Genomic DNA, 24,862 nt, shown 5'->3' on the forward strand with positions numbered 1-24,862 from the left:
TGGATGGATGGCCTGTGGCCCAGGCACGCCTCTGGGAACCTGGTCACGACTCACCCGGGTCCAGACGTCGGCTTGCATGTGGGCTGCGGTCCGCGGACGAAAGAAAAGATGGGGATTGGCATGGGGATGGGCATGGGGATGGGGGAGGGCACCGTCACCGATTGGGGGAGAGCGCTGGCTGCTCCAGCTCCAGCGCCAGCTCCAGCTTTGGAGCCGAGGCCCAGAGGGCAGAGGCGGCACAGACGGGGAGGATCGCTGAGCCGGAAAATTACTTCCAAATCGGTGATTTGATTGTGATTTGAGAAGGACGAGCCTGCATGCTATGCAGTGTTTGTTTGTTCATCTTGGGGGAATCATGGGCGACCGCTGGGGCGAGGAATGTACGTATGTATGAACGAGATGACGATGGCAGGACGCACGCTCGCAGACGAGTGGGTGGCGTCGAGTGCGCTTGCAAGCTGGCAAAGCAGTCGGCTTGCACATCGTCAAGTCTGGCGCGTCTCCGAGCGGCAGACAAGGCTGCTGTGGTTTGGGGCCGGGAAAAGCACTGTGACTGACCTTGTTATCTCAAGCCAAATGACGGCCGATCCGTATCAAATTTCCTTGGACTGAGTCGCTAGAGGTCTCGACCGCTGCAGCCGCGCTCGCTTCGGTTCGGTCGTGGTGTGTCCCTAGGACTGTTTTCTCAAGCTTCCTTAGACGGCGACGGGGACGGGCTGGGCTGGCTGATCGCTCGTGCTCTGCTACTACTGTCGCACTGGGGAAAGGCGCCGGTCGGTGGTTTTGTTTGTCCTCTTTCCTTTTCGGTGATGGTGTCCTTTCTGGGCTGTGGCAGGCGTTCAGGCACGGGCTTGTTTTTCCCTCTCGGCTGGGTCCGCAAAACAATACGGTACCTAACCCAAGTCGGTCCAAGATGGTAGGATGGGCAGGATTGGGTTATTTTTTGGTTGGTTTGCGGGTTGACAATGATGCTTGCTTGCTTGCTTGCTTTGCTGGAAATGCTTTTGCTTTGTTATGTTGTGGTGTGCGGAAAGACTACAAGCCTCTGAAAACGGAAAGGTGGGAAAATTTCTCTGACAGACGGTTAAGAAGGACGAGCATTCATTCAATCGCCAACTCACTCAATCGTCCATGGGTCAGTCCATTCAATCACTCACTTCGAAGCAGGTACATTCGTACTCTCGTACTCTCTCGTCAGGACAGATGGAAGGTGCCTTCGACGGTATGGAGTGACTTCAGCACGGATGGCAGTGGCATGGGCAGGCTAAACAGTCGGAACGGGAAAGGTCGAGCGCTGAAAACGGAAAAGAGTGCAGCTTCCTTAAGAAGACTGCCAAGGGCCAAATCGCGGCTACTGATTGGCGAGACGCTCTTGGCCCGGTCCCTGCCACCTCTCACTAGCGCGCTGCACTAATTGAACGATCCCCTCTTGCAGGCGGAGATGGCCATTTCATTTCCAGCGCCACGAATCTGTCCCCTCGGGAGTTCGGGTCGCTGGCCATGGCGTGTGATGGAAGTTGGCTGATTTTGGCCTTGGCAATAACACAACGGCGGAGAATGCATCGACGAGTTACGTGGAGACGGCTCGTGGGGTGATGATGCAGTTGATCTCGAACTCAGGCCCTGCAAGAGGAGATCTGATCGGCCTCCGTGCTACCTGTGCTGCTACTGTGTACACACGATCACGGTAAAGGGTACGCTAGACCTCTCTCTGCGATCACCCTCCCCCAATTTTCTCTCTGTTCTGCAAAGTAACCTTGGGAAACCGACGGGTGTCAGCATCCAAAGAGACATCGGCCAGATGCTGCCAAGCCCGAGTTGCACCTCCAGTCGGGCAAACTTTGCCATGCGGCTTAGGCTTTGCCAGCATAGAGCACCGACTGGTGTGTCAATCGTGTCTTCAGATGTTTCGACGCCAGCAAGGCGCCAGCACGGAGAAGCTGACGCCCTGTCTTCCGTCCTTCCCACCGCTGAGAACGCATACGAAGTGTACGACATTATGTGAGTGGGTGTATCTTGCACGCTACCTCCTACAGGCAAGAGAGCGAGGCTATATTGGCCCCTCTTGTCGGCCTCGTTTCGTCTCGTCCCTTGGTCGCCTTGAGGCATGGCTGTGACTTCATGAATCATCCCAAGCTTCCTCAAAGGGGCTACTTTACGCGGAAGCCGTCCTCATCCTCAGCCCATCTTTCTCCTCGGTGGCCAATACAGCACTCCGGTTTCGAGGCCATCTCAACTCGCGCGACGAGCAAACGACCTGAGTCGTTCGGACATGCGCTGTTGTTGAGACGTGAGAGGCGGTTGGTCTAGAATAGACTGCCCTTTAAAGCCGTGGGGGTCGTCGACGCCTGTCTTGACCGGAAGCAGTTAAAGACATACGGGTGCGGCGACGGGTGCGTGTGAGCTTGTTTGATAGAGGTAGGACTGGGTTGGGCGCTGCCATTCCTGTTCCTGTGCAAGCTCGGTTCACCATGACCGAAGAGGGCAAGCAAAGAGGGTTGAAATGCGGGTAATCTACGATGAATCGAGAACAGGCCCGTTCTGGGACGCAAACAGGGGCGATCTTGACCTGTTTCTGAAGGGCAAGGCTGAGAGAGAGTCATGCCCAATGGGTCACGACCCAGAAGTGGAATGGTTGACAGCTGCAAGCAATTCGGCCATGGTCCGCTCTAGCCCTCCAGCCCTTCCTGGGGGTGTTCGGGGGGTTCGGGGGGTTCTGGGGGTGCTGTTCGCTCTCGCTGCACCTGCGGCACGGTTACTCCACACACCAAGGCCTGGGCCCCGTCATGTCTGCATGTGATGGGGGGAGGGGGGGCGCATAGGCGCACCACGCAGGCCTGGCAGGCCTGGCAGGCAGCCAGAGGCCCAGAGCACCCAAGAGCACCCAAGACAACCCACCAAAGCGACACCACTCGATTCCAAAACACACACAGGGACATACGTAATCGAGGGGGCTCCCCAGGTCTTGGGTAAAGATCTCTGCAGGCTGTGCAGCCTTTGTCTCTTGTGTCTCTTGTGTCTCTGGTCTCTGTCCAAACCTGGACAGTCCCAAGTTTAGAATTCATCGAATGATTTCTGGAGATCACCCGTCCCTGATTGGGCTCGCTTCCAAGCATCTCCCAGCGCCGCCTGCGCGGCTGCGGCCGTGTGGTGGCAGCATGTGGCCCCTGCACGCTTCATCCCAAACCACTCCAGGCGCCTCACGGCAACCCTGAAACCACAACTGCTTCACGATGCGGATCACCACCATGCCCTAGTCTCACGGTCACCGACCGCAGCACAAACCTCGAACATGCCGCAGCAGCGCCCGTCTCGAGACTGTGGGCCGGTTGCAAGCCCATTCTCAACCCACGAATTGACTGGTAGCGTGCGTGGCATGGTGCTGCGCGCAGAGTCCCCTGGTCAGGTAGCGTTTCCGCCGCGTTTCTGCTCGTCTTTCTGGTAGTGTCGAGTGTCTCTACCCCCCTTTTTCTTTTCGTCTCTTCGAAAGTCTGTTTTGGCTTCGTTCGATTCAAAGCGCTTCCCGACGCTGTTCCAAGGTGCCGGTCTCCCGTTGGTTCGATTCATCTTCGCCTGACGCCGCGTCGTCTGTGCATCCTTTCCCTCTTTCTCTCCCAGTTGTATACCCTTTAGTAATTGGCACATTCCCTTTCCACATACCTTCTTTTCGTAGCTCGCCACCGGTGGGAGGAAGCGCAGGACGACTATTACCGCCGACCATTCATTTCGCGGCGACGATCACTTCACGATAACGAACTCGACTAGACGCAGGCCGTCATTTGGAGCAGAGGAAACCACTTTCTAGAGGGATTCAGGAACACCGACAGCACGGATTGGTTTAGCAGTGGTTGAAGGGCGGCCGAATATCTCGTTGGCCCGGGCTGCTCAACGCAACGACATCGACGACAAAGATGGTCAACAAAGTCCTCGGCGCCTATGTGGCTGCCGACGCCCTCTTCGTGGCCACCGGTGCCATCCTCGTCGGCTTCTCTGTCATTGTACAGAATATCATGTTCGAGGTGCCGACCGAAGGCTCACAGGCAGTCAGGAACCTGCTGTATCAGCAGTTCCCACTAACAGGTACGCATCTGTGCTTAGAGAGGAGGGCCTGAGGATGTGATGTGACTCTGTGTGCACACATGGTCACCGCAGACAGATCAGGGACTCGATTCAACAGAAAGGGCGTCATAGCTAACGTCTCACAGCTGGCATCGTCAATGGCGTAATGGTGTTCGTCACATTTGCGTTAACGCTGCCTGCTATTGCCATGCCCACCCGCGGCTGGCTCAAGCTTTCGGGATATATGCTCGTTGTCAACGCTGTCTTCTCCGTTATTCTGGGTCTTTACCTTTGGATCCTCACGTTGCGGACGAAAGAATCGCTCGCCCCGTTGTGGGCTCAACAGCAACCCCGTGTCCAGGACTTGATGCAAACAACTGTACGAATTTCCCTCGAAGTTTTCCCCCTGAAACAGATCATCAGTGAGTAAACCAGGTTACTGACATTGCCATAGTTCGCATGCTGTGGCTTCTTCAACAGCACGTCCCCCGCCTTCGTCACCGATGCGACATGTCCGTCCCCAGCGGCCGCCTCCCTGATGAGGGGCTGTGCCGCCCCATTGAGCAGTTTCGCCAACGTCTTCGTCGACAACATCTTCACCGCCGTGTTTGGCATGGCCGGTATCGACGGCTTATTCATCCTGGCCACGGCCTGTCTGCTCAAGGACCGCAAGGAGCGCGAGCGATTCCGATACATCGACTCCAAGACCCAGCCGTCGACATTCTAAGCCTGGGGTCTGGAGTCTGTTGACGAGTGGGATGGAACTTCGAACGAGGAGGCCTGGACCTGTGCATCTTCCCCCCTACGTGGGCAGAGCACCGAGGTCTCTGTCGAGTAATGCGAACGCAAAGTCCCGATAGTGTGTAATTTTGAGGATGGAGTGATAGGGGCTGGGTGGGTTGATGTTGTAATGCTCGAGACGACGTCTGCCTGTCCACACACGACGTCCGGGGGTTATGAGATCCCATCCAGGGGGCACGGCACGACGTGGTCTCGGAGAGATGACGGAACACGATGTACGAGTCTACGTGTGGTCTTTCAGGGCTGGTTCCAAAAACAATTCTTCCATGGGCGTCACATATTTCCTTCCAGCATCTCTTTTCCATGTATATCCGTTTTAGTCGTGCTGCTCGCCACGCCTGCTACACGAGTGTAAGCGTGTGCGTGTGCGGAGCGCACCTTGTGACAGCGTTAGATACGGATATCTTATAGAATGACTCTTCCTATTTTCGACCCTTCTGGGAGGAATGGACTCCCAGGCCCTTTGGCTGCCGACATTGTACCGGGCATGCCATGGAGAGACCTCAGCATTAGATGTGGAACCGCTTACTTCACGAGCCCATCCATTCTAGGCTCTTTTGCTGTGATTGGTTTGTGGCACGTCCAAATGCATTATTTTGCGTATAGGACTTTGCCAATCGCAGTGTTATCGTTGCCTGCACCTGTTCGTCGCTGCTGCTGGCTTTCGCTCCGCCCATTTCGCACCGTCGTCACCCGGGCAAACTATGACAAACCCAATCCACACATATCCTCAGCACATGCGACTGCTGGCGCTCTCCTACTTCCAGTCTTGCTGATACGAGACGGTCAAAGACAGGCTGAGGAGTTGACCTCACACTCGGCGGCAAGTGACCGAGTCGTCCCCCTTATGTAACGTTGCCGAATCTAGCGCTGCTAATTCCTCCCCGGTATATACACGTATAGAGCTCTAAGCAACAGCCAATAATAGTACCTCGTGAACTCTTTTAAGTCTAGGCTCTTCCCTGTGTCGTTGCACTTCCTATGGATTGGGAAACTGTATTCTAGTCGCGCCTCTCAAACGAACGTAATTGTTCGGAGCTGAGTCGGCCGAGGTGATATCGGCCGGGGGTATTTTTGGATAATGCGACAGAGACCTTGCCCAATTGGTGCCAGTATAACACCGCGACTATAGTTCTGCCCATAGGTGGAAGAGATGCCCTCCTTGCAAGCCGCCAGGAACTAAACTATGCGATCGTCAAAACGCGACAGCAGGAATATCTTGCCCCTGACACATAACGTCAACGAATAAGTTTCCATAGGTGGAAGAGATGTCCAACGCAGATTCAATGATGTAGGAGCTCCGCAAAATACGAATAGTCTTTGATGTAAGTACGAGAACCTCCTAACGGTATATTGGCTGTATGAGATAGGCGCCGAGCATCCTGCTTTCTTGAATAGCGTTGTGTCTGTCACCCGGTCTTGGCCCTTGAGTTAATGATTAAACATTTTGACACTATCACTTCCTTGAATACTTGTCTCAGAGCTCGTACTCTCTCTATAATACACTTCTCGTAAACCATGCATGCTCTCTTGCTTCCCCTGCTGCCGGTAGCGGCCGCGTCGGTCGTTCCGCGTCAATAATTTTACTTCGAAAACTACTTTTCCACCGGCCCAACTGCGTCCGGTACATTCATTACTGAGGCTACCACCACACTTGTCTTGCCAGCCCTTAACAGCCCTCACAATGGGAACCTGGGTCTCTGGCCCGGCATGGGCATGGACGATGGCGACCTCGTCCAGGGTCTTGCTATTTCGACTGTTGGTGTTGGGTCAGTTTCATCCGATCAGTGAAGCAATTAGGTTTCGAGCTCAACGTGGTTTTAACACAGGTCTCCCTGCAACCTGGTCGCGAGCGAGGTCAAGTGGTGTGTCACTGCAAGCACCTTAGAAAGTACGGTTCCTTGACTATCCCTGATGTGCCTCCCGTGCTGACCTACCTGTAGATAATCAAGAAGATGGTGCAGTCTACAAGGCCAACCCAGGTGACAAAGTCACCTATGACTGTATATTGCAGCCGTCAAGTCTTCAGAATTGCGCTTTAGATCTGACTTGATGTATAGACAAATACAAGCCCTCGACCGGCAAGACCAACCAGACGGTCTCGGTGAACGGTAACGTAGTCTCAACTTCGTCTACCAGTATGTATTGCCGATATAGCTACCAAGACTTTTCATCTTCACACATGCTCACGATTTCATAGGCAGCGGTCGCGGTGGTCTGGGCTGGGGCACCGCCATGGAGTGCCAGCAGGCAAACTGCGGGACTGTGCCTACGCACCACTACATCAACACCAAGCTCACGATGAGCGCGGCCAACCCCAACTACAAGAGCACCCTGGCGCTGAATGGCGCTTCGGGCAACCTAGTCACTGCTGACGGTGGGAAGACCTGGACTGTTGATGACATTACTATCAACCAGTACACCCACACTTAGTTGGGATGCATACCGAGCGCAAAGCGAAGGGCTAAATGTCTGGTAAAATGGAGAGACCTTCATATACAACACCGAGTGTATATATCATAGGGTGTTGAGTGGTGTAGTGGTAGCTACCTAGTATATATTTACCACTCTTGTTTATCTACTGTAGTTCTGGCCTGTATGCGCCTAACAAATTCGTACCTGCATGTGCATGCATGTGAGCCTTGGCTATTGAAGCAAGTGATAGATGCCAACAGACGTAAGATGAACACGCGGATAGCCACAATAATTCCCGGTCACAAGCACTGGGTCCTAGGTATGGCAATGATCATGATTACAAAAAAATAACTTTGAGGGTCCTATCCAGTCGCTCGCAACAAGAGCCATCCTCAAGCCTGATGGCATATCCCGTGCGTGTTTTCTATGGTATATATCGCCCATCCACTCCAGTGCCCTTGGCACGTGTTCCTATAAGCCAAAACGCCAGCTGGCGACACACTGTCCCAATAGAGTGCCGCCAAAGTTCGAAAGGTATCGTTTACATCTCTCTATACCGCCGAATCGTCTTCCCTCCTGCGCCCTGTGACCTCGGCCGAGCCCGGCGCCTCTTCACTGCGGTCCCGCTCAGGGTTATCCCGGTAGGACCCCGGGCGGGCAGCCTGGGAGGAATGGTCCCCTGGATCATCACTATATTCCGGGAAAGTCGAGCTGGAAGGCCTTGGTAGTAGGTCCCCTGAGGAATTGTTTCTGTTCCTCCACCAACGTGAGATGCCGCCAAGTGCGCCTTGGACTGGTCCCCCAGATGTTCTTCTACTTGACTTCCGAGCTGTGAATCCGGGGAAGCCCGTGGACTTCCTTCGGGCGCGGAAGCCGGATCTAGACAGACGGGGCGAATCCGCACTGGTTGATGCCTCGCCCAACACGAAGGGAGTGTCGCTAATTCCTCTCCGATGCGAAGTAAAGAGCGAGGCATCATTGGCTGGGAGAGTCTTTGAGCGCAATCTGCTCACTGGCAAAGGCGAATACGGGATCTCATCATCGTCCAACTCGCCCCATATCTCCTGTCGTTCTTGCCATCGTGGTCTCGGCAGTGAAGGCAAGAATGACGTTTTCTTCCGCCCAGAACCCGAAGAGGCTGATGTGGTGAGCGGTAATGGTTTTGGCCTGTTGCGCCGGGAGGTGTCCTGCTCCGGACTGTCAAACGTGTTATACGTGTAAGTCGTCGGAAGGACGTCATCTTCGGCGCCGATCGGGTTGGTGCTGGCGAGAAGCAGATCCTCTTCCTCCTCTTCCCCGTCTGTATCCTCGACGAGGCCGAGGCCTGGTGCGAGAGAGGACTGGCCGCCCACTGGGGTGTGCTGCTCGTCGCTAAGCCTCCAAGAGAGCGCAAGAACGCCCGACAAGAGAATGACGGTGCCGAGCGCTATGAGACAACCGCGCAAGGCGCTGATGAGTTCGGTTTGGTCGAAATAGATGAGCCCGTCTAGGATGGCAATAATGTTGTAAATGCAGAATACCAAGGGGTATAGGACTGATGTCGAGACAAGCTTGAGGCCTCGATGCAGGTAGTAAAGCTGAGTCAATGCTAGTGTGATGAGGGCCAGGACAATCACCCAGGCCTGCCAGCGGACAAACTGATTCTTGCCGTCGACCAAAGTCTTAATGATTAGCTCGACGGCCGATTTTGCCACCAACAGTGAGTGAGCAGATAATATGCCACTCACGCAGCCGTAGGACAGGCCGCGGACAAGACGAAATCGTGGACTCTGTGAGAGATTCAGAAAGTGGTTTGCACCGTCAATGACGACGCAGATGGCAACGACTAGAACCGCCTGCAGCGCCATCCAGACCACAAAAGCCGACCTCCCCAACAGCGCCAGCAGCTCGTCCAAGGTGTGCGTAGGCGAGGGTATGGCACCAAAGATAGCGATCAGCACAGCGCCGGCACAGACCAGTAATGTGCCCCATAGTGACCACCTCGTGAACGGCTCGCCTAGTATGAGTGTGGCGCATATTGAGTTGAAGACCAGACCCGAGGCCTGGAGTGTAGACAGGACGGGCAGCGGTAGTGTCGATATTTGGACGGTGCTTCCCAGGATATTTGATATTATGAACATGGCCATCCCGAGCTGCCATCTCCTCCTTCGGTGAGGTGGTCGGCGGACATCGTGGGGCCCCTTCTCGTCTTCGAGGATGTGCGACTTGCGTTGCAGCGTCAGACCTAAGCTCTGCACGCCAGTTGATAACAATCCGGTTATAATACCGATCTATGCAGCATGTCAGTATTGCGCCTCAAGTTGGGATTGCCTGCAATCTCAAAGCGCAGCCCAAGGAAGGAGAACATACCGCGATGCTCCCACCAGGGGACATGCCGCCGATAGACCCCATTGCGCCGGTTCAGTTATGCAGGGACGCATCTGGCGAAAAGAGCCAGAATATAAGGTGTATGGATAATTGCGTGTCGCGTTGCACATAAGAGAGTTCCTGTGGTGGTGTATTTAGGTTGCAGGTAAGAAAGGGGGTAGTCTGGCTGCGAGCGTCGTGGTGTCTTGGGAGGTGTAACCCTCGTGCCTTGGGACAGCCTGCACCTGGCACCTGGCCGAGGTTCGTGGTGCACCGCAGTAGTCGAGGGGGGAGCGGTCAAAGATACAGGATGGGAGCTGGTTGCAACGGTCGTTTAAGAGGACTGCGGTGTCTGGCGAGGAGGTCTGGGGAAGGGCGGTCGATTTCGTCTCGAGGTTTGGAGCGGGTCAGAAACTCGAATCGATTCGCAGCGGATGACCTCAGTCAAATGAACGTCACGGCCGCGGCCTTGAGACATCCGAGTGGGCTGTTTCGAAGTGTTGAGTGACGCCGCTGTGTCGGACGCGGACCACTTGAGCTGGTCACAAGTCGGCGGCCTTTTCCCTTTTGCTTTTGTCGAGCAGAGTCATTCGTAGGGTCGAAACGGTGCGAGATTGAAGAGTGGGATGGGAATAGAATGGTCGAGTTGATAGGGAGTGTGCTAATAGATCATGGAGACTATAGCCCAGGAAGGTGGGCTTCTTCATGCGGGAAGCGAAACATCGAGGTGCGCAAGCAGTCAAGACACTGACGATCAATGATCGTGGGCCGTCCCTGCTCCAGGCCCAGACTCCCAGTGCTCTCAACCCAACGATGATCATGCTGAATCCAGAACGGTGCTGCAGCAGCAAAGCCCCATCGGCCTGGCCACTACTGCTGCTGGCCCAATCGCGAGGCGCTCTTGCACCACTAGACGCTGAGGTGGCAGTGCGACACAGCGCATTACAGACCAATCTATGGCTGTTTGCAGCACCAAGCGAGAGGAGCCACAGCAGCCCAAGGGCGGCGGGCTGTCCCTAAGGAGGTTCGTAGGACGGCAGTGGACCCCTGCTGAATCAATCCCGCGCGCACCAGCCCAGCCCAACTGATCAAGCTGCTCCGGCGGGCAGTCTTGGGGGGCTGAAGGTTCAAGGTGCCGGCGGGCAGTTGGGGCTTGGCGGCATCAGCACCGATGAGTGACGGAGCTCCAAGTCCAACAATAGGCCAGGATCCACCACATCCATCCTCTAGGAGGCACCGTCTCGCAACCTGATCACGACCACGACCACCACGACATCCACGACTTACACCCTCTTCCACGACTGACGACCCTTGTTCCTTCTCGACGCCGCGCCTTTCTCTCTTCTCGCCCCGTCCAATCCCGAGAGCGTCGAGCTCCTCTCACCGTATCGAACCTCATATCCCGCAGTCGTCACCACCACAGCCGCCCAAGATGTCGCAGGTCCACGCCTTGTCCGACGACCAGGTACGCTTTACAGCAACAGATTTACACGCAGCCTTCATATAGTACACATGTAGCTGACAATGACCACCCCCACCACCCACAGGTCGGGCAAGAGCTCCGCAAGATGACGGCCTTCATCCGCCAGGAAGCCAGCGAGAAGGCCCGCGAGATCGAGATCAAGGCCAACGAGGAGTTCGCCATCGAGAAGTCCAAGCTGGTCCGGCAGGAGACCGACTCCATCGACACCTCGTACGCCAAGAAGTTCAAGCAGGCCAGCCTGTCGCAGCAGATCACGCGGTCCACCGTCGCCAACAAGACCCGGCTCAAGGTCCTCGCCGCCCGGCAGGAGCTGCTCGACGACATCTTCGAGCAGGCCCGCAGCAAGCTCGCCGAGGGCGCCAAGGACAAGAAGAAGTACGCCGCCGCCCTCAAGGGCCTCGTCCTCGAGGGCATGTACGCCCTGGCCGAGCCCGAGCTGAAGATCCGCGCCCGCAAGGCCGACTATGACCTCGTCAGGACGGCGATCCAGGAGGCTGCGAAGGAGTACAAGGACAAGATCGGCAACGACGTCAAGGCCACCATTGACGAGAGCAATCCTGTGCCAGAGGGAAGGTAAGAAACGCCCTCCCGCCGTGCTACAACCCTACTACTTATCCAAGCGGGCCTGAGGATGCCCTACTTTCTGGAGAGCCTGCAGCTAACACGCTGGTGTTGTAGTGCCGGTGGTATTACTATCCTCAATGGAAATGGCAAGATCGAGATCGATAACACGTTCGAGGCGAGGCTGCGTCTCCTCGAAGACAGTGCACTGCCCGCTGTACGTAAGACGCTGTTCGGAGTGAACCCCAACCGCAAGTTCTTCGATTAAGGGGAGGGAGAAATCTACTGCATGCGTGCACTTGCGTTGGGCTTTTTTACGTTTACCGTGGTCATTCGTCATATAGCGTGAATGGAGAGAAGGTTGTGCAAACGGTCACGGACGTGAGATCTGGTTTCAAAGCCAAGGGCGATAAACGTGCAAGAATGTATTATACTTGTCATTTCCGCGTTGTCGACATAAAAGAACCTCATCCAGCCATAACCGCGTCCGCGGCATCGACCTTGATGCTCGGCTCTCTGTTTTCCTTCTTAAGGAAGAACCCTTTCATGAAATCCCTCTGCTTCGGTAAAGAGGAGTCCTCAGCCTCCTCTTGTGTTCCAAAGATGCTCTTCTTGGGGACATCCTTGATCCTAATCTGATACAGCAACCGCTCGCGTATCAGCTCCATCGCATTCTTTGCCTCAATCCTGGACACATGAAGCCCCCTGTTCAGCGGCGACACGCGCGTCAGCATGCCCTTCAGATTTTCGGCCAGCTCGTCGACCTCGGCGTCGAAGCTGGCGGCGGACCTCCCCGTCCGGTCGTCTTGCCTCGACGCGTCGCCCAGTGCGGCGTTGAGCAGCATCATCAGCGCCTCGAACTCGTTGTAGTCCGTGTTCGAATTGAGCTGGAACTCGTCTGCCTCCAGTCGGTCGATGACAGCGCGGATGTTGACCGTGTCCTCGGGCCGCTTGTCCGCGCGCTGGAGGTCGTCAAAGAAGAACACCGACGCAAGGCGCCGCTTAAGGTCGAGCGTGCGTGTCTGCAGGGATACGGAATGGCCTTTGGTAGAAGTAGATGGGCCGAGGAGAACCACAGCCCGCAGCCGCATGGTGGCCCTCGGGGAGCTCTGGTAGAGCGAGTGGCAGACTTCCTGGCAGAAGGCGGTCCATTCCCTGTCAGGCACGCTGCGGGCAATGAGGTCCACCGCCTGCCGCCACCTCTGAGCGAAGCCGAAATTCTCCACGGCTATGCTGTCCATGCCCAGGCGAAGCAGGATCCGCATCGCGGTGGAGCGAGTGTTTGGTGTGAAATGACCGGCCAGTGCCCCTAACAAGTCGAGCATGCCTTCGACGCATGACCAGTCCCGACCCGGATAAGGTTGCCAGGTCTCCTCCCTCAAAATAACAGGGCTCTTGAGATTATCGACGTCTTTCGTCGCGCCCAGCCGTCTGAACAATTGTTGTAGGAGGGCTGGTGTGACGAGGCGAGTCGTCTGGTCGTTGCAGATGCTCAGCAATCTGACATATTCAGTCTGTAACGTCTTTCGCCTCTCGGAGCACAGCTCGTCCAGGACCCAGAGGAATATCTCATCCGGCAGGTTCCCCAGCTTTTTCTGGATGTCATACGGGAAGCCGCTGGCAAAGTGCCTCCCTCGATCCTGGGCATCATCGAGGATAGCCCATGGGCCCTTCGCCTTGGCCCTGGGGAACTTCCTGCCCACGACATCCGGGTCCGGCTCGGCCTGCTCAAAGAAATAGAACAGCTTCCTCGTGCCGCCAACCTCCGCGCGCTGCAGCGCTCTCACGACCCGCATCTTGTTCTCAGCCCTATCCTCGTCCTCCCCGTCCTCGTTGGCGGCAGCCGTGGCAGCCTCCAGTATGTGCTCCTTGAGCGCAGCCGACGCCTTGCCCTCGTGCTCCTCCACTTCCTCCAGATCGTCGCCAGCAGTACCACCGCGCTGCATCTCGGCCTCCTGCTCCAGCATCGCGGAGAAGCGCTGCGCCGAGGCCCGGATCTCCTCGTCCTTGCGTGTGAACTCCAGCAGGGCACTCAAGTCCTGCCTCTGCTTCTTGCTCTGAATGGTGAGCGGCGAGGAGTGGAACTCGTGCGCCGCGGCGGTCCGCTTTGCGCGCGGCGTCGCAAGCAGGCCGGGCGGGGCAGCCGGTGCTGCTGCTGCTTCTGGCCTTGGCAATCGGGGCAGGGTCGGGCCATTGTTGCGCCTGAGGATGTCCGGCAGCGAGTCGTCGTCCGAGTCGGAGAACTCGTCGTCAGAGGCTGCGATGACAGCGTCGCGGCTGATGGGTGCTCGCGGAGTCGGGGAACTTATGGAGGGAGGGGAGGAGTGAATATCGGGGAATGGTGAGGGAGAGGCATATCCAGATTCAGATCCATCTTTGGCCCGTCTTGATGGTGTTCCTGGCACCGTGGCTGGCGCCTTGGGGCTTTGCGCCGACGAGGCTGGCGGCTTTGATGCCTGTGAGCCTGTGAAGAAGCTCCGGATGTCGCCGTTCTTCTGGGAGGCCATGCTGAACGTGTGCCCGAGTGACTTGGACAAGTATCTACGTTAGTCTCATATCAAAACAGTACGGCCAGATCGAGAAGGATCTGGTGGTACGTAAGATGGGTTGTGCATTTGGTGATGCAACGAATGTCTCGAGCGCGTCCCGACCGCGCCTTGCGCGTTGAGGGGAGAAGGTTGGTGGGGGTTGCACAACCCGCGCATTCAGTAACGCAGTGTCACTAACAGACCACCGGCACCAGGATCACCCATATTGTTAGCAACATGTTTCTGATGCAGTCTGCATCACTTTCGCTGCGCATGGCCTCATGTTCCATCACAACTGCTACAGCACAGGGCTTTCCTCAGAGAGACACGTACGCGGTAAGGTTAAGCCTTTTGCCGGAAGCTCTGGAAATGTTAGTGGCCACAGGCCAGCCACGCTCAGACGCGCGAGGGGCGAGTCTCAGACAGCATTCCTGAGGCTAAGTTCTCCCGACGCACATCGCCACCAGTCGATTGGCTTTGTTCGAGAAGATCCTCCCATCCACGCCATCCTGCATGTGCTGTGTGTATGTTGCTGCAGGCGGCCGAACCCACCAAAGCTTGAATCGATTTAATTTTTGTCTCAGGGATTACAGTTCGGACGTGGGGAAACAGCACAGGACGGCCAGACGGTGTGTGCACATGCTATCACGGCACCACGGCCCAAGCCCGCCGTCTCAGCTTCTGCAGGAGCGTCTCTTGATGTTCGCCCCCTGCGTGTCACCAACCCACTGCACAGAGTCCTTCGCGCCACAGCACCTGGACGAGATGCCCGGAATGGTTAAACCCGGGCTGTCGGTGATAATCCGCCCCTTAACTCCAGACGCCAGCGGTCGGGGTTCACTGCTTCAGGTCTTGCTATCATTCTGAGTCGCGTCTTTCGAGTCAGAGGCGACCGCAACTGACCGGCGACCGTGTGACAATTGACACCTCGTCCAGCGCGAGTTGATGGTTGCGATTGTGATTGACGGAGGTTCTCAAGTTGAGGCATTTCACATTGATGAGGCTCTTATACAAGTTCCCCTGCGGACCCGGGTTCGACACCATTTCGGTCCGGGCGGGAGAAGATCACCGCCCAAGTGGGTCTGGATGCCCCGGCTTCGTGCCCGCCCCTTGCAGCACTCATGAAACTGCGCCGAACACGCTCGCGCGAAAGAACACGGTACTGCATAATAGGTTCACCTGGTGCTACACGCCCTGCCGGTTGGACGACTGGGAAACGTTGTTTCTCCCTCTCCTTCCGCCTCGTCGTTGCTTTCCCGAGTTGCTTCGTAAGCGGAAGAATCTCAGTGTGTGCGATACAGTAGGGCTGGACCGAGTCGGCGGACACGGCAGTCTGCATGAAAGTCGCCTCCGTGGATCTTCCCAGCACCGTGCGTCACTGAGCACAACGCGAGGCGAGTGACGACACAGCGGGCCCCTTGTCAAGGCCCGGAGTGTTTCGTCTTGGCATCACCGACCAAAAGGAGGTGTTGAACGAGATGCTTGACGACACTCCTGCCAAAGGCTGACCGGATGCAATGTGTAGGGCTGAGGGCACAAGACAAAGAGTGAGAACGAGAGAAATAGCCGTTTCTGACGATTGGCAGCGCGGCTGCATCGAATGGGCGTCAAGCCTACTGCGTTCGAAGCGCCCCAAGCTTGTTTCGGTGCAGCACCCTCCCCGATCCCTCGTGGCTTGACAGGTATTACCGTGTGTTACTAAAGGTACTCAGTTGTGGGACGTGAGCCCATGTTGTGCAGCATTGCACACATACAAGCGTTGGAAGGAATTTCGAGGGGGCCCCTTTCCGAGGCCAAGGTGTTAAGTGTGCGTGCCTACTTGGCTATTTTGATAGTTCATCTCTGGGCAGTGCACGCCAAGGTCGAGAGATGAACCTTGGAGGACCAACAGCCAACTAGAGGTTCGGGCCACCCCTAATCAGTGTCCTTACTGGGTTTGGGCGACATGGGATGAGGATGAGGATGAGGATCAGAAAATGACTGCCGTCTTGCATACTGGCCACTTGCGAACCACCGGCGCTGATAGGTTCGACCATGAGTGGTGGGTTTTTTTTCCACTGGTGTTCTGGTTGCAGTAGACTGAAGCTGGCAAACCCGCAGATTCGGGCCCATCGGGGCTGATGCAGAGGCCGAGCAGGACGCGAAGCGATTGACGAACGCCTTCCCCTGATACTACGCAGTACTTCGTGCACCTGCACTCAGACACACACACACACACACAGACAGGTAACGCGCACACAGTAATCCACCAGTTCCCACATCAGCAAGCTGGGGATCAGCACGGATCCGTAGCATAGGATGTTCATTTCCCAGTCTCTTGCCAACAGCATGCAAGCAGGGCGAAAAGTTTCACCTGTTTTTTTCCAAGATCCTCACAAGATGAAAGGGAATGGGCAGTGGGGGCTCTTCTGCCAAGCTTGTGGGTGACCAAGATTGTGCCACCCCTGGGTCGCATTCTGGTCCCTGGATTTGTGGGAAGCCCCCCCTATTCAGCATCCCCACCCCCATCTGGGCCAGCCAATCTCGGACGGCAGACATACTGCTCAAGGCTGAAGAGGGGAGCTCGGCACCGGTGAGGTTAGAAAGCGATCGGCCTCCGGATCTCCATCGAGCATGCAATACCTCGCAGTCTGTAGGTCACTTGCTTGATTTGAATTTTTAGGCCACGATAGGCTAGAGATGCTGCCGGTATAGCTCGGGCAGTCGGGGAAGGCCGAGTGAGAGGACGAGGGGAGGGAGGGGGCGGCCGGTGTTGAAGATCTCGGCATACGGAGTACATGGACCAGAAGGGGCATTCGAGGGCAGCCGTTTCTGCGTGCCTAGCTATGAGGTGCTTGCCAAACCCGGTCTTGTTAATCTAATTAAAAACCCGTAAGCTGTGGCTGAGGCGCGGCGTGAATATGACAACGGGGAAACATACAGTAAGTGCATTTGCCTTAGAGAGTAGCAAACGGCACAATGCATAATGAGGATCAGTGCTGATGAACAGGTATCACCTTCGCCTTACTCATGTCCCAGGGACCCTCGCCCATGCCAATGCTCGTACTGCCGCCTTCTCTGGCTCTGTACGTTCAGGCAAACAGGAAACATTTTGGACAAAGGGATGGGTGGCCACACACTCGGTCGACTCGGAGACAGATATCCGTGCCAAAATATCCGGACTATCCAGACTAGTCAGTCAATCGGCCTCCAGATTGTCATTCAGATCGAGTAGATTTAGCGTAGAGGTGTGGTCTAAGTAGGTCTTCTAGTGCCTTGTGATGACTTGGCCCCCCGGAGTTTGTGTGCGTGTGTGGGAGTGGGTGCGGAAGGAGAAGGATTGGGTGCTTACCAATGCGGCGCTGGCTCTCCCGGGCTGCTCCCCTCGTCTCGTCTCGCCGTCATCGTCCTATTCCAACTCTTCCCTTGCCCTTCCCTGTTGTCTCTCGCTTCCAACAGACCCAGAGCCTCCGGGAACAGCCAAGGATCCTCCCAATTGGATACCCGTGGCGGTCTCCCCTTCTCTCGTCGTCGGTTTCATCGGGCTGCTGGTACTTTACTGCCGCCGAATCCTTTACTGTACTGCATCGTTTCCCTCCGACTGTCGTCTCCCGGCTATCCGAGGCCCTGCTTGGACGACAAGGTTGTGTCTTGCATTCGAATGCTGAGCCGACAAGGGATCTGGGACCTGGGACCTGGGACCTGGGACCATCCGGCGCCGACCTCAGCCTGTCTGCTGGGAATAATACCCACGGCACGTGTACGTACACGCAGTCGCACAACCTGGCAACCAACACGCCGCTGTCCGTCGTCAGCTTCAGCCAGGTGTTGGTTGTTCTTCCTGCCAGCCAACTGTGCTCCAGTACAACGTCACTAGATCCTTCTCTCGCACCTGAATGCGATCGAAACGGCAGTGCCACCTTAGACTATCAGGCTAGACGATCAGGCTACCAGGCTACCTGACTACCAGACTGGCTACCTGGCTACCACCCAGGTACCGCTGCGCCTTTTGGTACCCTCGCCCTACACACCGACACGTACAATTTTAGTGCAGCCAGCCCATTCCCGCCCCCCGTGGTTGCTGGCCAACGCCGACAAGCGAAGCGCAATTCGCGACCTTTTTTTCCAAGGCTCCTCTCTCGTCTCCTCCACTAGGGCCTAGCCATTGGCACTGGATCACGCTGGGAGGGATTGTCCTCGTTCCGCGCCCCGGTGCATCCGACACCTGCAGCTAGCAGCAGGGCCTGTTCGACCAGTACACACAGGGTACCGAGACTACCTGCCTACCCATCTATTCATCCAGTCCCTCACTCAATCATTCACTCATTACATACCAACCAATTCCATCTCACCTAAGCCGCGCTGCGCTGCGCTGCGCTCTGCTCTCACGCCCTGCCTTCCAAATCCCAATCCTAATCATCCCTCCCTCGTTATTCCCGCGTCCCTTTTTTCGACCCTACCCAGCCGAATTTGGTGCCTACGCCAAAAAGAAGCTTCCCACCCGTCCGTCGACCGCCTATCGCCTACCGCCCCCCTTCCTACATCTACCAAGGTACTCCGCAGGTCTCTCGGGTTCGACAACTCCCCGGCCGTGCTCGTCTTCCCACTCCCACGCTCGACTCGACTCGGCTGGACTCGACACTGGACTGCAACCTTAAGCAGCACGACCGCCCACCCACCCACGCCGCCCTTCGTTCCCTCAGGCATTGCATCCGCCTTCCGACTGTTGATTGCATCGTGGTAAATCTCAAGCTGGAAAACGACAGGCGACCAGATTCATAGGCCCGGCGGACGAACATCGGCGCCGACGCGGCCCAGCCTGGCGAGCACTCAGGCGTGATCGGGCCTGGCCCGCGACTGCCACACAATGGCCCCAGAATCGCCAACAGACGCTGGCGATGGCACAACTAGCAGTGGTAGCAACAGTCCCGACAAGAGGAGGATAGATAAAACAAAAAGATCGAGATGGGCGACGCGGAAAATGACTGTCAAGAGCAGCAGCCTGAAGCGACTGTCCTTGATTGGTCGACAAACATTAAACCTCTCCCACAACGAGAAGAAGAGACAATCGAGCGGCTCGGACGCCTTGCAGTCACAACAACCGGGTGAACAAGATGCAGGCGATGGTGAGGAGGAGGAGGAGGAGGCCCATGGTCCCGGGCCGCGACAGCTATATTTCAACCAGCCCTTGCCCCCAAGCATGGTTGACGAGGACGGCAGTCCATTACAACAGTTCACGCGCAACAAGATCCGAACAGCCAAGTACACGCCGTTGTCGTTTCTGCCAAAGAACCTGTGGTTCCAATTCCAAAACATTGCCAACATATTCTTCCTTTTCCTTGTCATCCTAGTCGTAAGTACCTATGCTTGAAGCATCTTGCTCTATCCCGGGGATTAAAGTCGGGCCACTCACACTTCCCAGGTCTTCCCTATATTCGGAGGTACTAATCCTGGGCTCAACGCCGTGCCTTTAATATGCATCGTCGCCATTACCGCAATAAAAGACGCCGTGGAAGACTATCGGCGGACCATTCTGGACAACGAACTCAACAACGCGCCTGTCCACCGACTCTGCGGCTGGACCAACCCAAATGTGCTAGAAGACAATGTCTCCACGTGGAGGAAGATCAAGAAGGCGAGCTCGAAGTTTTTTGGGACGATTTGGCATACTATTGAGCGGCTTTGGAAGAAAGAGGATGAGGCGGCAAGGCAAAGGAGGGCTGGCATCTACGATAACAGCGACCCACGCGCATCCGTGGACACGAGGGTAACCCACGCTGCTTCGACCGCTCGACAATCATTCGTCTCTGCCACCGAGGAAATCCAGATGACACCTGTGGCTTCTCCTTTACCACCTCAGGAGAACAACGGGCATTTGGACGTGCAAAGGCCGGCGACCAGCTACTCCTATGAGGGAGGTGCCGAGGCCAAGTTCGACGCAATCAAGGGAGACGTCATTAATCATGACCTCGCAGCCTCAGGCAACGCTCGATTCCACAAGGATGCCTGGAAAAATCTTGCTGTCGGCGACTTCGTGCGGTTATACGGCGATGACGAGCTTCCTGCAGATATTGTTATCCTGTCAACCTCGGACCCCGATGGCGCATGCTACGTCGAGACGAAGAATCTGGATGGCGAGACGAACTTAAAGGTGCGTCAAGCCCTGCGCTGCGGTCGGTCCATGAAGCACGCCAGGGATTGCGAGAGAGCACAATTCATGATCGACAGCGAGCCGCCGCAGGCCAACCTGTACAAGTACAACGGTGCGATCAAGTGGCAGCAAAAGGTGTCGGACTCTACGAACCACGAGATGTCCGAACCCATCACTATCGACAACGTCTTGCTCCGTGGCTGCAATCTGCGAAACACGGAATGGGTTCTCGGTGTGGTCCTTTTCACAGGTCACGACACCAAGATCATGATGAATGCCGGCATCACTCCCAGCAAGCGAGCAAGGATTGCTAGGGAACTCAACTTTAATGTCGTTTGCAACTTCGTGATCCTCTTCGTCATGTGCCTCATCGCAGCCATCGTCAACGGTGCTGCCTGGGCTACCACGGATTCATCGTTGTACTACTTCGATTTTGGTTCCATCGGCTCAACGCCATCCATGACCGGTTTCATCACCTTCTGGGCGGCTCTCATCGTGTTTCAAAACTTGGTACCGATTTCGTTGTATATCTCACTGGAAATCGTGCGTACGCTTCAGGCCATCTTCATTTACAGCGATGTGGAGATGTACTACGAGAAAATCGACGCGCCTTGCGTTCCAAAGTCCTGGAATATTTCCGATGACTTGGGCCAGGTAGAGTACATCTTCTCTGACAAAACGGGTACTCTCACCCAAAACGTCATGGAATTCAAAAAGGCGACCATCAACGGTCAGCCGTACGGCGAGGCCTACACGGAAGCGCAAGCTGGAATGCAGAAGCGACTCGGTGTCGACGTTGACAAGGAAGCCGTCAAGATCAGGGCCGAGATTGCGGCGGCCAAAGTGCAAGCATTGGAGGGGCTCCGTCAGTTGCACCCAAATCCCTATCTGCATGACGAGGATCTTACATTCATCGCCCCCGATTTCGTGGAAGACTTGTCTGGAAAGCATGGTGCGGAGCAAAAAGAGGCAAACGAGGAGTTTATGCTGGCGCTGGCTTTGTGCCACACAGTCATTGCAGAGAAACAGCCTGGGGACCCGCCCAAGATGGAATTCAAGGCACAGTCTCCCGACGAGGCTGCTTTGGTCGCCACTGCCCGTGATATGGGCTTCACTGTCCTCGGTCACACTGGCGACGGCATCAACGTAAACGTCTTGGGCGAAGACCGCCACTACCCAATTCTCAACACCATCGAATTCAATTCCAGCAGGAAGAGAATGAGTGCTATTGTGCGCTTGCCGGATGGCAGAATTGTGCTCTACTGCAAAGGCGCTGACAGTGTCATTTACTCCCGACTCAAGCGAGGAGAGCAGCAAGAGTTGCGCAAAGAGACGGCAGACCACCTCGAGATGTTTGCGCGAGAGGGTTTGCGGACTCTCTGCATCGCCAAGCGTTATCTGACAGAGCAACAATATCAGACCTGGTTGAAGGAGCATCAAGTTGCCGCAACCGCGCTTGAGGAGCGCGAGGAGAAACTCGAAGTTGTGGCTGATCAGATTGAACAAGAACTCACCTTGCTTGGCGGTACAGCCATCGAGGATCGACTACAAGACGGTGTGCCCGATACCATTGCCCTGCTTGGTGATGCGGGTATCAAACTCTGGGTCTTGACTGGCGACAAGGTCGAGACTGCCATCAACATCGGGTTCTCTTGCAACCTTCTTAACAACGACATGGAGTTGATCCGCTTGCAGACCATCGAGGACGAATCTGGCCAAACTCCGCCAGAAGAATACCTGCGCCAGGTTGAGACCGCCCTTGATCAACACCTGAGCACGTTCGGCATTACCGGCAGCGACGCGGATCTAAAAGCCGCCCGCAAGGAGCATAAAGCACCAGCTGACACCCACGCCCTGGTCATCGATGGTTTTACCCTCAGATGGGTGTTGGACAAGGATCTTAAGCAAAAGTTCCTGCTTCTCTGCAAGAACTGCAAGTCAGTGCTTTGCTGTCGTGTCAGTCCGGCTCAGAAAGCTGCCGTGGTGTCCATGGTGAAGACCGGATTGGATGTCATGACTTTGTCCATTGGTGATGGTGCCAATGATGTTGCCATGATTCAAGAAGCCGATGTTGGAGTCGGTATTGCTGGAGAAGAAGGTCGCCAGGCCGTGATGTCTTCCGACTACGCCATTGGTCAGTTCCGTTTCTTGTGCAGACTCGTCCTAGTTCATGGCCGATGGTCGTACAGACGCCTGGCGGAGACAATCAGCAACTTCTTCTACAAGAACATGATCTGGACGTTCAGTATCTTCTGGTTCCAGGTGTTCTGTAATTTCGATATCACCTACATTTTCGACTACTCCTACATCATCTTGTTCAACCTTTTCTTCACCTCAGTTCCCGTCATTTTGATGGGAGTGCTGGACCAAGATGTGTCTGATACGGTCTCGCTGGCTGTTCCACAACTGTACCGCCGAGGTATCGAGCGGTTGGAGTGGACACAGCGAAAGTTCTGGTATGTTTGCTTTCTAATCTTGGTCCTAAATCAGCAAGATCTAACAATGCACCAGGCTCTATATGCTAGATGGCGTCTACCAGTCCGTCATGGTCTTCTTCATCCCCTACCTCACCGTGATCAACAGCAACTACGTTACATTCAACGGTCTCGATGTCTCGGATAGGCTCCGTCTTGGTTGCTACATTGCCCACCCGGCGGTCCTCACCATCAACCTATACATCCTCATCAACACCTATCGATGGGACTGGATCATGCTCCTGGTGGTGGTTATCAGTGATCTCTTCATCTTCTTCTGGACTGGCGTGTACACTTCGACTACCTACTCAGGGTCGTTCTACCAAGCTGCCCCTCAAGTCTATGCCGAAGCCACCTTCTGGGCATGCTACTTCATCACGCCGGTCATCTGTATCTTCCCTCGCTTCGCGATCAAAGCTCTGCAAAAGGTGTACTATCCATACGATGTGGACATTGTGCGCGAGCAAGTCAATCAGGGCAAGTTTGACCGACTCATCAAACCCGAAACTGCAGAGGAAGCTCGTGAGGGCTCTTCATCTGGATCAAGCCAGAGGTCTTCGAAGAAGTCGAAACACATGCAGTACGGCAGTGTGGACGAGGACAAGAGGCCTATCTATCCTCCTTCCGTGGCAACACACAATACTCGGGCGCAAAACGGCAGCGACGGAACGAATTTCACCGGACATGAGATGGACGGACCGCCAAGATCAACTTCGGTGGAAGACCTTCCTGACCCGATTCCAATCAGGCCCTCGATCGATCGGGCCAGGCCATCTTACGACAGGATCCGAGCCTCGATGGACCGTGTGCGGCCAAGCTACCAGCAAAGCAGTGACTTCACCTCCGCAGCACGTCTCAGCCGCGTGGAATCCTCCCAATCAGGCCACCACCAGCTGGGCAACAGTCTGCTCAACAGGACAAGACTACGAGGAATGTCCATCATCTCGAACAAAAGCAAACAATAATACTCACCTAATCACACTCCCTCAACCAAAGTCATCACACCCGTTGTATTATACAAAACGGCGTTTCCCATTCCCTTGTCACCCTGTTGATATCCCCGATGTTTCAAATCAATGCATTTACGATCTTCGCATGATCAGCGATCTACGAGTTCTTTGCTTCGGCGGTTTGTTGAGTGCGCCATCGAACGCCACACCGAGTCCACTCAAAGGACAGCGCTTTCCCACATGGCTTTGCTCTTCCTCTATTTCTGCTTCATTGTCTTCTGTTTTTTCTTCTTGGTGATAATCACGCGAAAGGCTGGTTTTGGTCTGGCGTTTGGGAGCATATGCGGGCAGGGGATCTTTTCCCCCACACAAATAAGACCTGAAGAGAAAGGGAAGATGGAGAAGGAGCAAGCAAAGCAGACGGGGATGCATGAGCTGCGCTATGAGTTCAACGCAAGGAGTGGAGGTGGGGGAAAGGCAGAGAGGAGAAGAAGTACAACGCAGCACCGGCATCTATATACCTAAGTAAAAACACCCTACCTAGTACTGGAGAGCAAAGAACGAAAATGGGCTAGGCGAACCCGGGAGAACGGGTTCTGGAGGAAAGGTGCATTTTCCCGGGCTGCATTTTCCTGCCTACCTGCATATAGATACATACCCCCTTTTTCAATCAATACCAATATGAAATTTGGACTTCAACTCTTGTCCTGTAATGCGCTGTAGTGAGCATAGGTCTGTTGGTGATTATTTACTGAGTCTTTGACGGCGCTGCTCTTAGGGATTATCGGGCGGCTGTGATGGCCTCTAGTGATGCAAAAGTTGGAAATGCACATTCAAGTCTTACCCAGTGATGTTCATTGTATGCTAGTTTCATCAAGAGCACATTTGCAAGGTCCAGATGCACCAGATAGTGAGACGAGATTATCGAGGCATACCGTAGTGGACTTGGTGGTGCTTCACCCGTGGTACTCGAAGTCAGCCTGGGGCACGAAAAGACCATGTAGGAGCAACTGCATGAGCCAAAGAGTTTCATGTCACAAGTAAGAGAATTCTAGAAACTTCTCAAAAGCAAAATTTCAATTCGGAGTCTGTCCTATGCTTGCTCCTGCTGTAGA

At 55.3% G+C, this 24,862-nt stretch overlaps 6 protein-coding genes across 6 annotated transcripts; 4 read left to right on the forward strand and 2 right to left on the reverse strand.

The window, feature by feature from the left end:
• Positions 1–3,911: 3,911 nt before the first annotated feature.
• J7T55_011842 (tetraspanin) lies at positions 3,912–4,786 on the forward strand (the record flags this gene model as incomplete). Its single annotated transcript, XM_053136668.1, has 3 exons — positions 3,912–4,080; positions 4,206–4,438; positions 4,514–4,786. 3 exons carry the CDS (start codon positions 3,912–3,914, stop codon positions 4,784–4,786), a joined length of 675 nt encoding a protein of 224 aa, XP_052999647.1.
• A 1,784-nt stretch (positions 4,787–6,570) lies between these two features.
• Positions 6,571–7,293, forward strand: J7T55_011843 (uncharacterized protein; the record flags this gene model as incomplete). The annotated part of the gene is made up of 5 exons (XM_053136669.1): positions 6,571–6,629; positions 6,690–6,751; positions 6,804–6,863; positions 6,921–6,998; positions 7,061–7,293. 5 exons carry the CDS (start codon positions 6,571–6,573, stop codon positions 7,291–7,293), a joined length of 492 nt encoding a protein of 163 aa, XP_052999648.1.
• Positions 7,294–7,826: 533 nt separating this feature from the next.
• On the reverse strand, positions 7,827–9,666 carry J7T55_011844 (DUF803 domain-containing protein; the record flags this gene model as incomplete). The annotated part of the gene is made up of 2 exons (XM_053136671.1): positions 7,827–9,545; positions 9,625–9,666. 2 exons carry the CDS (start codon positions 9,664–9,666, stop codon positions 7,827–7,829), a joined length of 1,761 nt encoding a protein of 586 aa, XP_052999649.1.
• Positions 9,667–11,053: 1,387 nt separating this feature from the next.
• J7T55_011845 (vacuolar atp synthase subunit e) lies at positions 11,054–11,933 on the forward strand (the record flags this gene model as incomplete). The annotated part of the gene is made up of 3 exons (XM_053136672.1): positions 11,054–11,086; positions 11,169–11,677; positions 11,783–11,933. 3 exons carry the CDS (start codon positions 11,054–11,056, stop codon positions 11,931–11,933), a joined length of 693 nt encoding a protein of 230 aa, XP_052999650.1.
• A 199-nt stretch (positions 11,934–12,132) lies between these two features.
• Positions 12,133–14,172, reverse strand: J7T55_011846 (uncharacterized protein; the record flags this gene model as incomplete). Its single annotated transcript, XM_053136673.1, has 1 exon — positions 12,133–14,172. The coding sequence occupies one exon, from the start codon at positions 14,170–14,172 to the stop codon at positions 12,133–12,135; it is 2,040 nt and encodes a 679-aa protein (XP_052999651.1).
• Positions 14,173–19,039: 4,867 nt separating this feature from the next.
• Positions 19,040–23,762, forward strand: J7T55_011847 (uncharacterized protein; the record flags this gene model as incomplete). The annotated part of the gene is made up of 3 exons (XM_053136674.1): positions 19,040–19,525; positions 19,595–22,779; positions 22,835–23,762. 3 exons carry the CDS (start codon positions 19,040–19,042, stop codon positions 23,760–23,762), a joined length of 4,599 nt encoding a protein of 1,532 aa, XP_052999652.1.
• Between the last annotated feature and the right edge of the window lie 1,100 nt (positions 23,763–24,862).

Source organism: Diaporthe amygdali, assembly GCF_026229845.1.
Source record: "Diaporthe amygdali strain CAA958 chromosome Unknown NODE_2_length_3802984_cov_64_841326, whole genome shotgun sequence".
Taxonomy (NCBI): domain Eukaryota; kingdom Fungi; phylum Ascomycota; class Sordariomycetes; order Diaporthales; family Diaporthaceae; genus Diaporthe; species Diaporthe amygdali.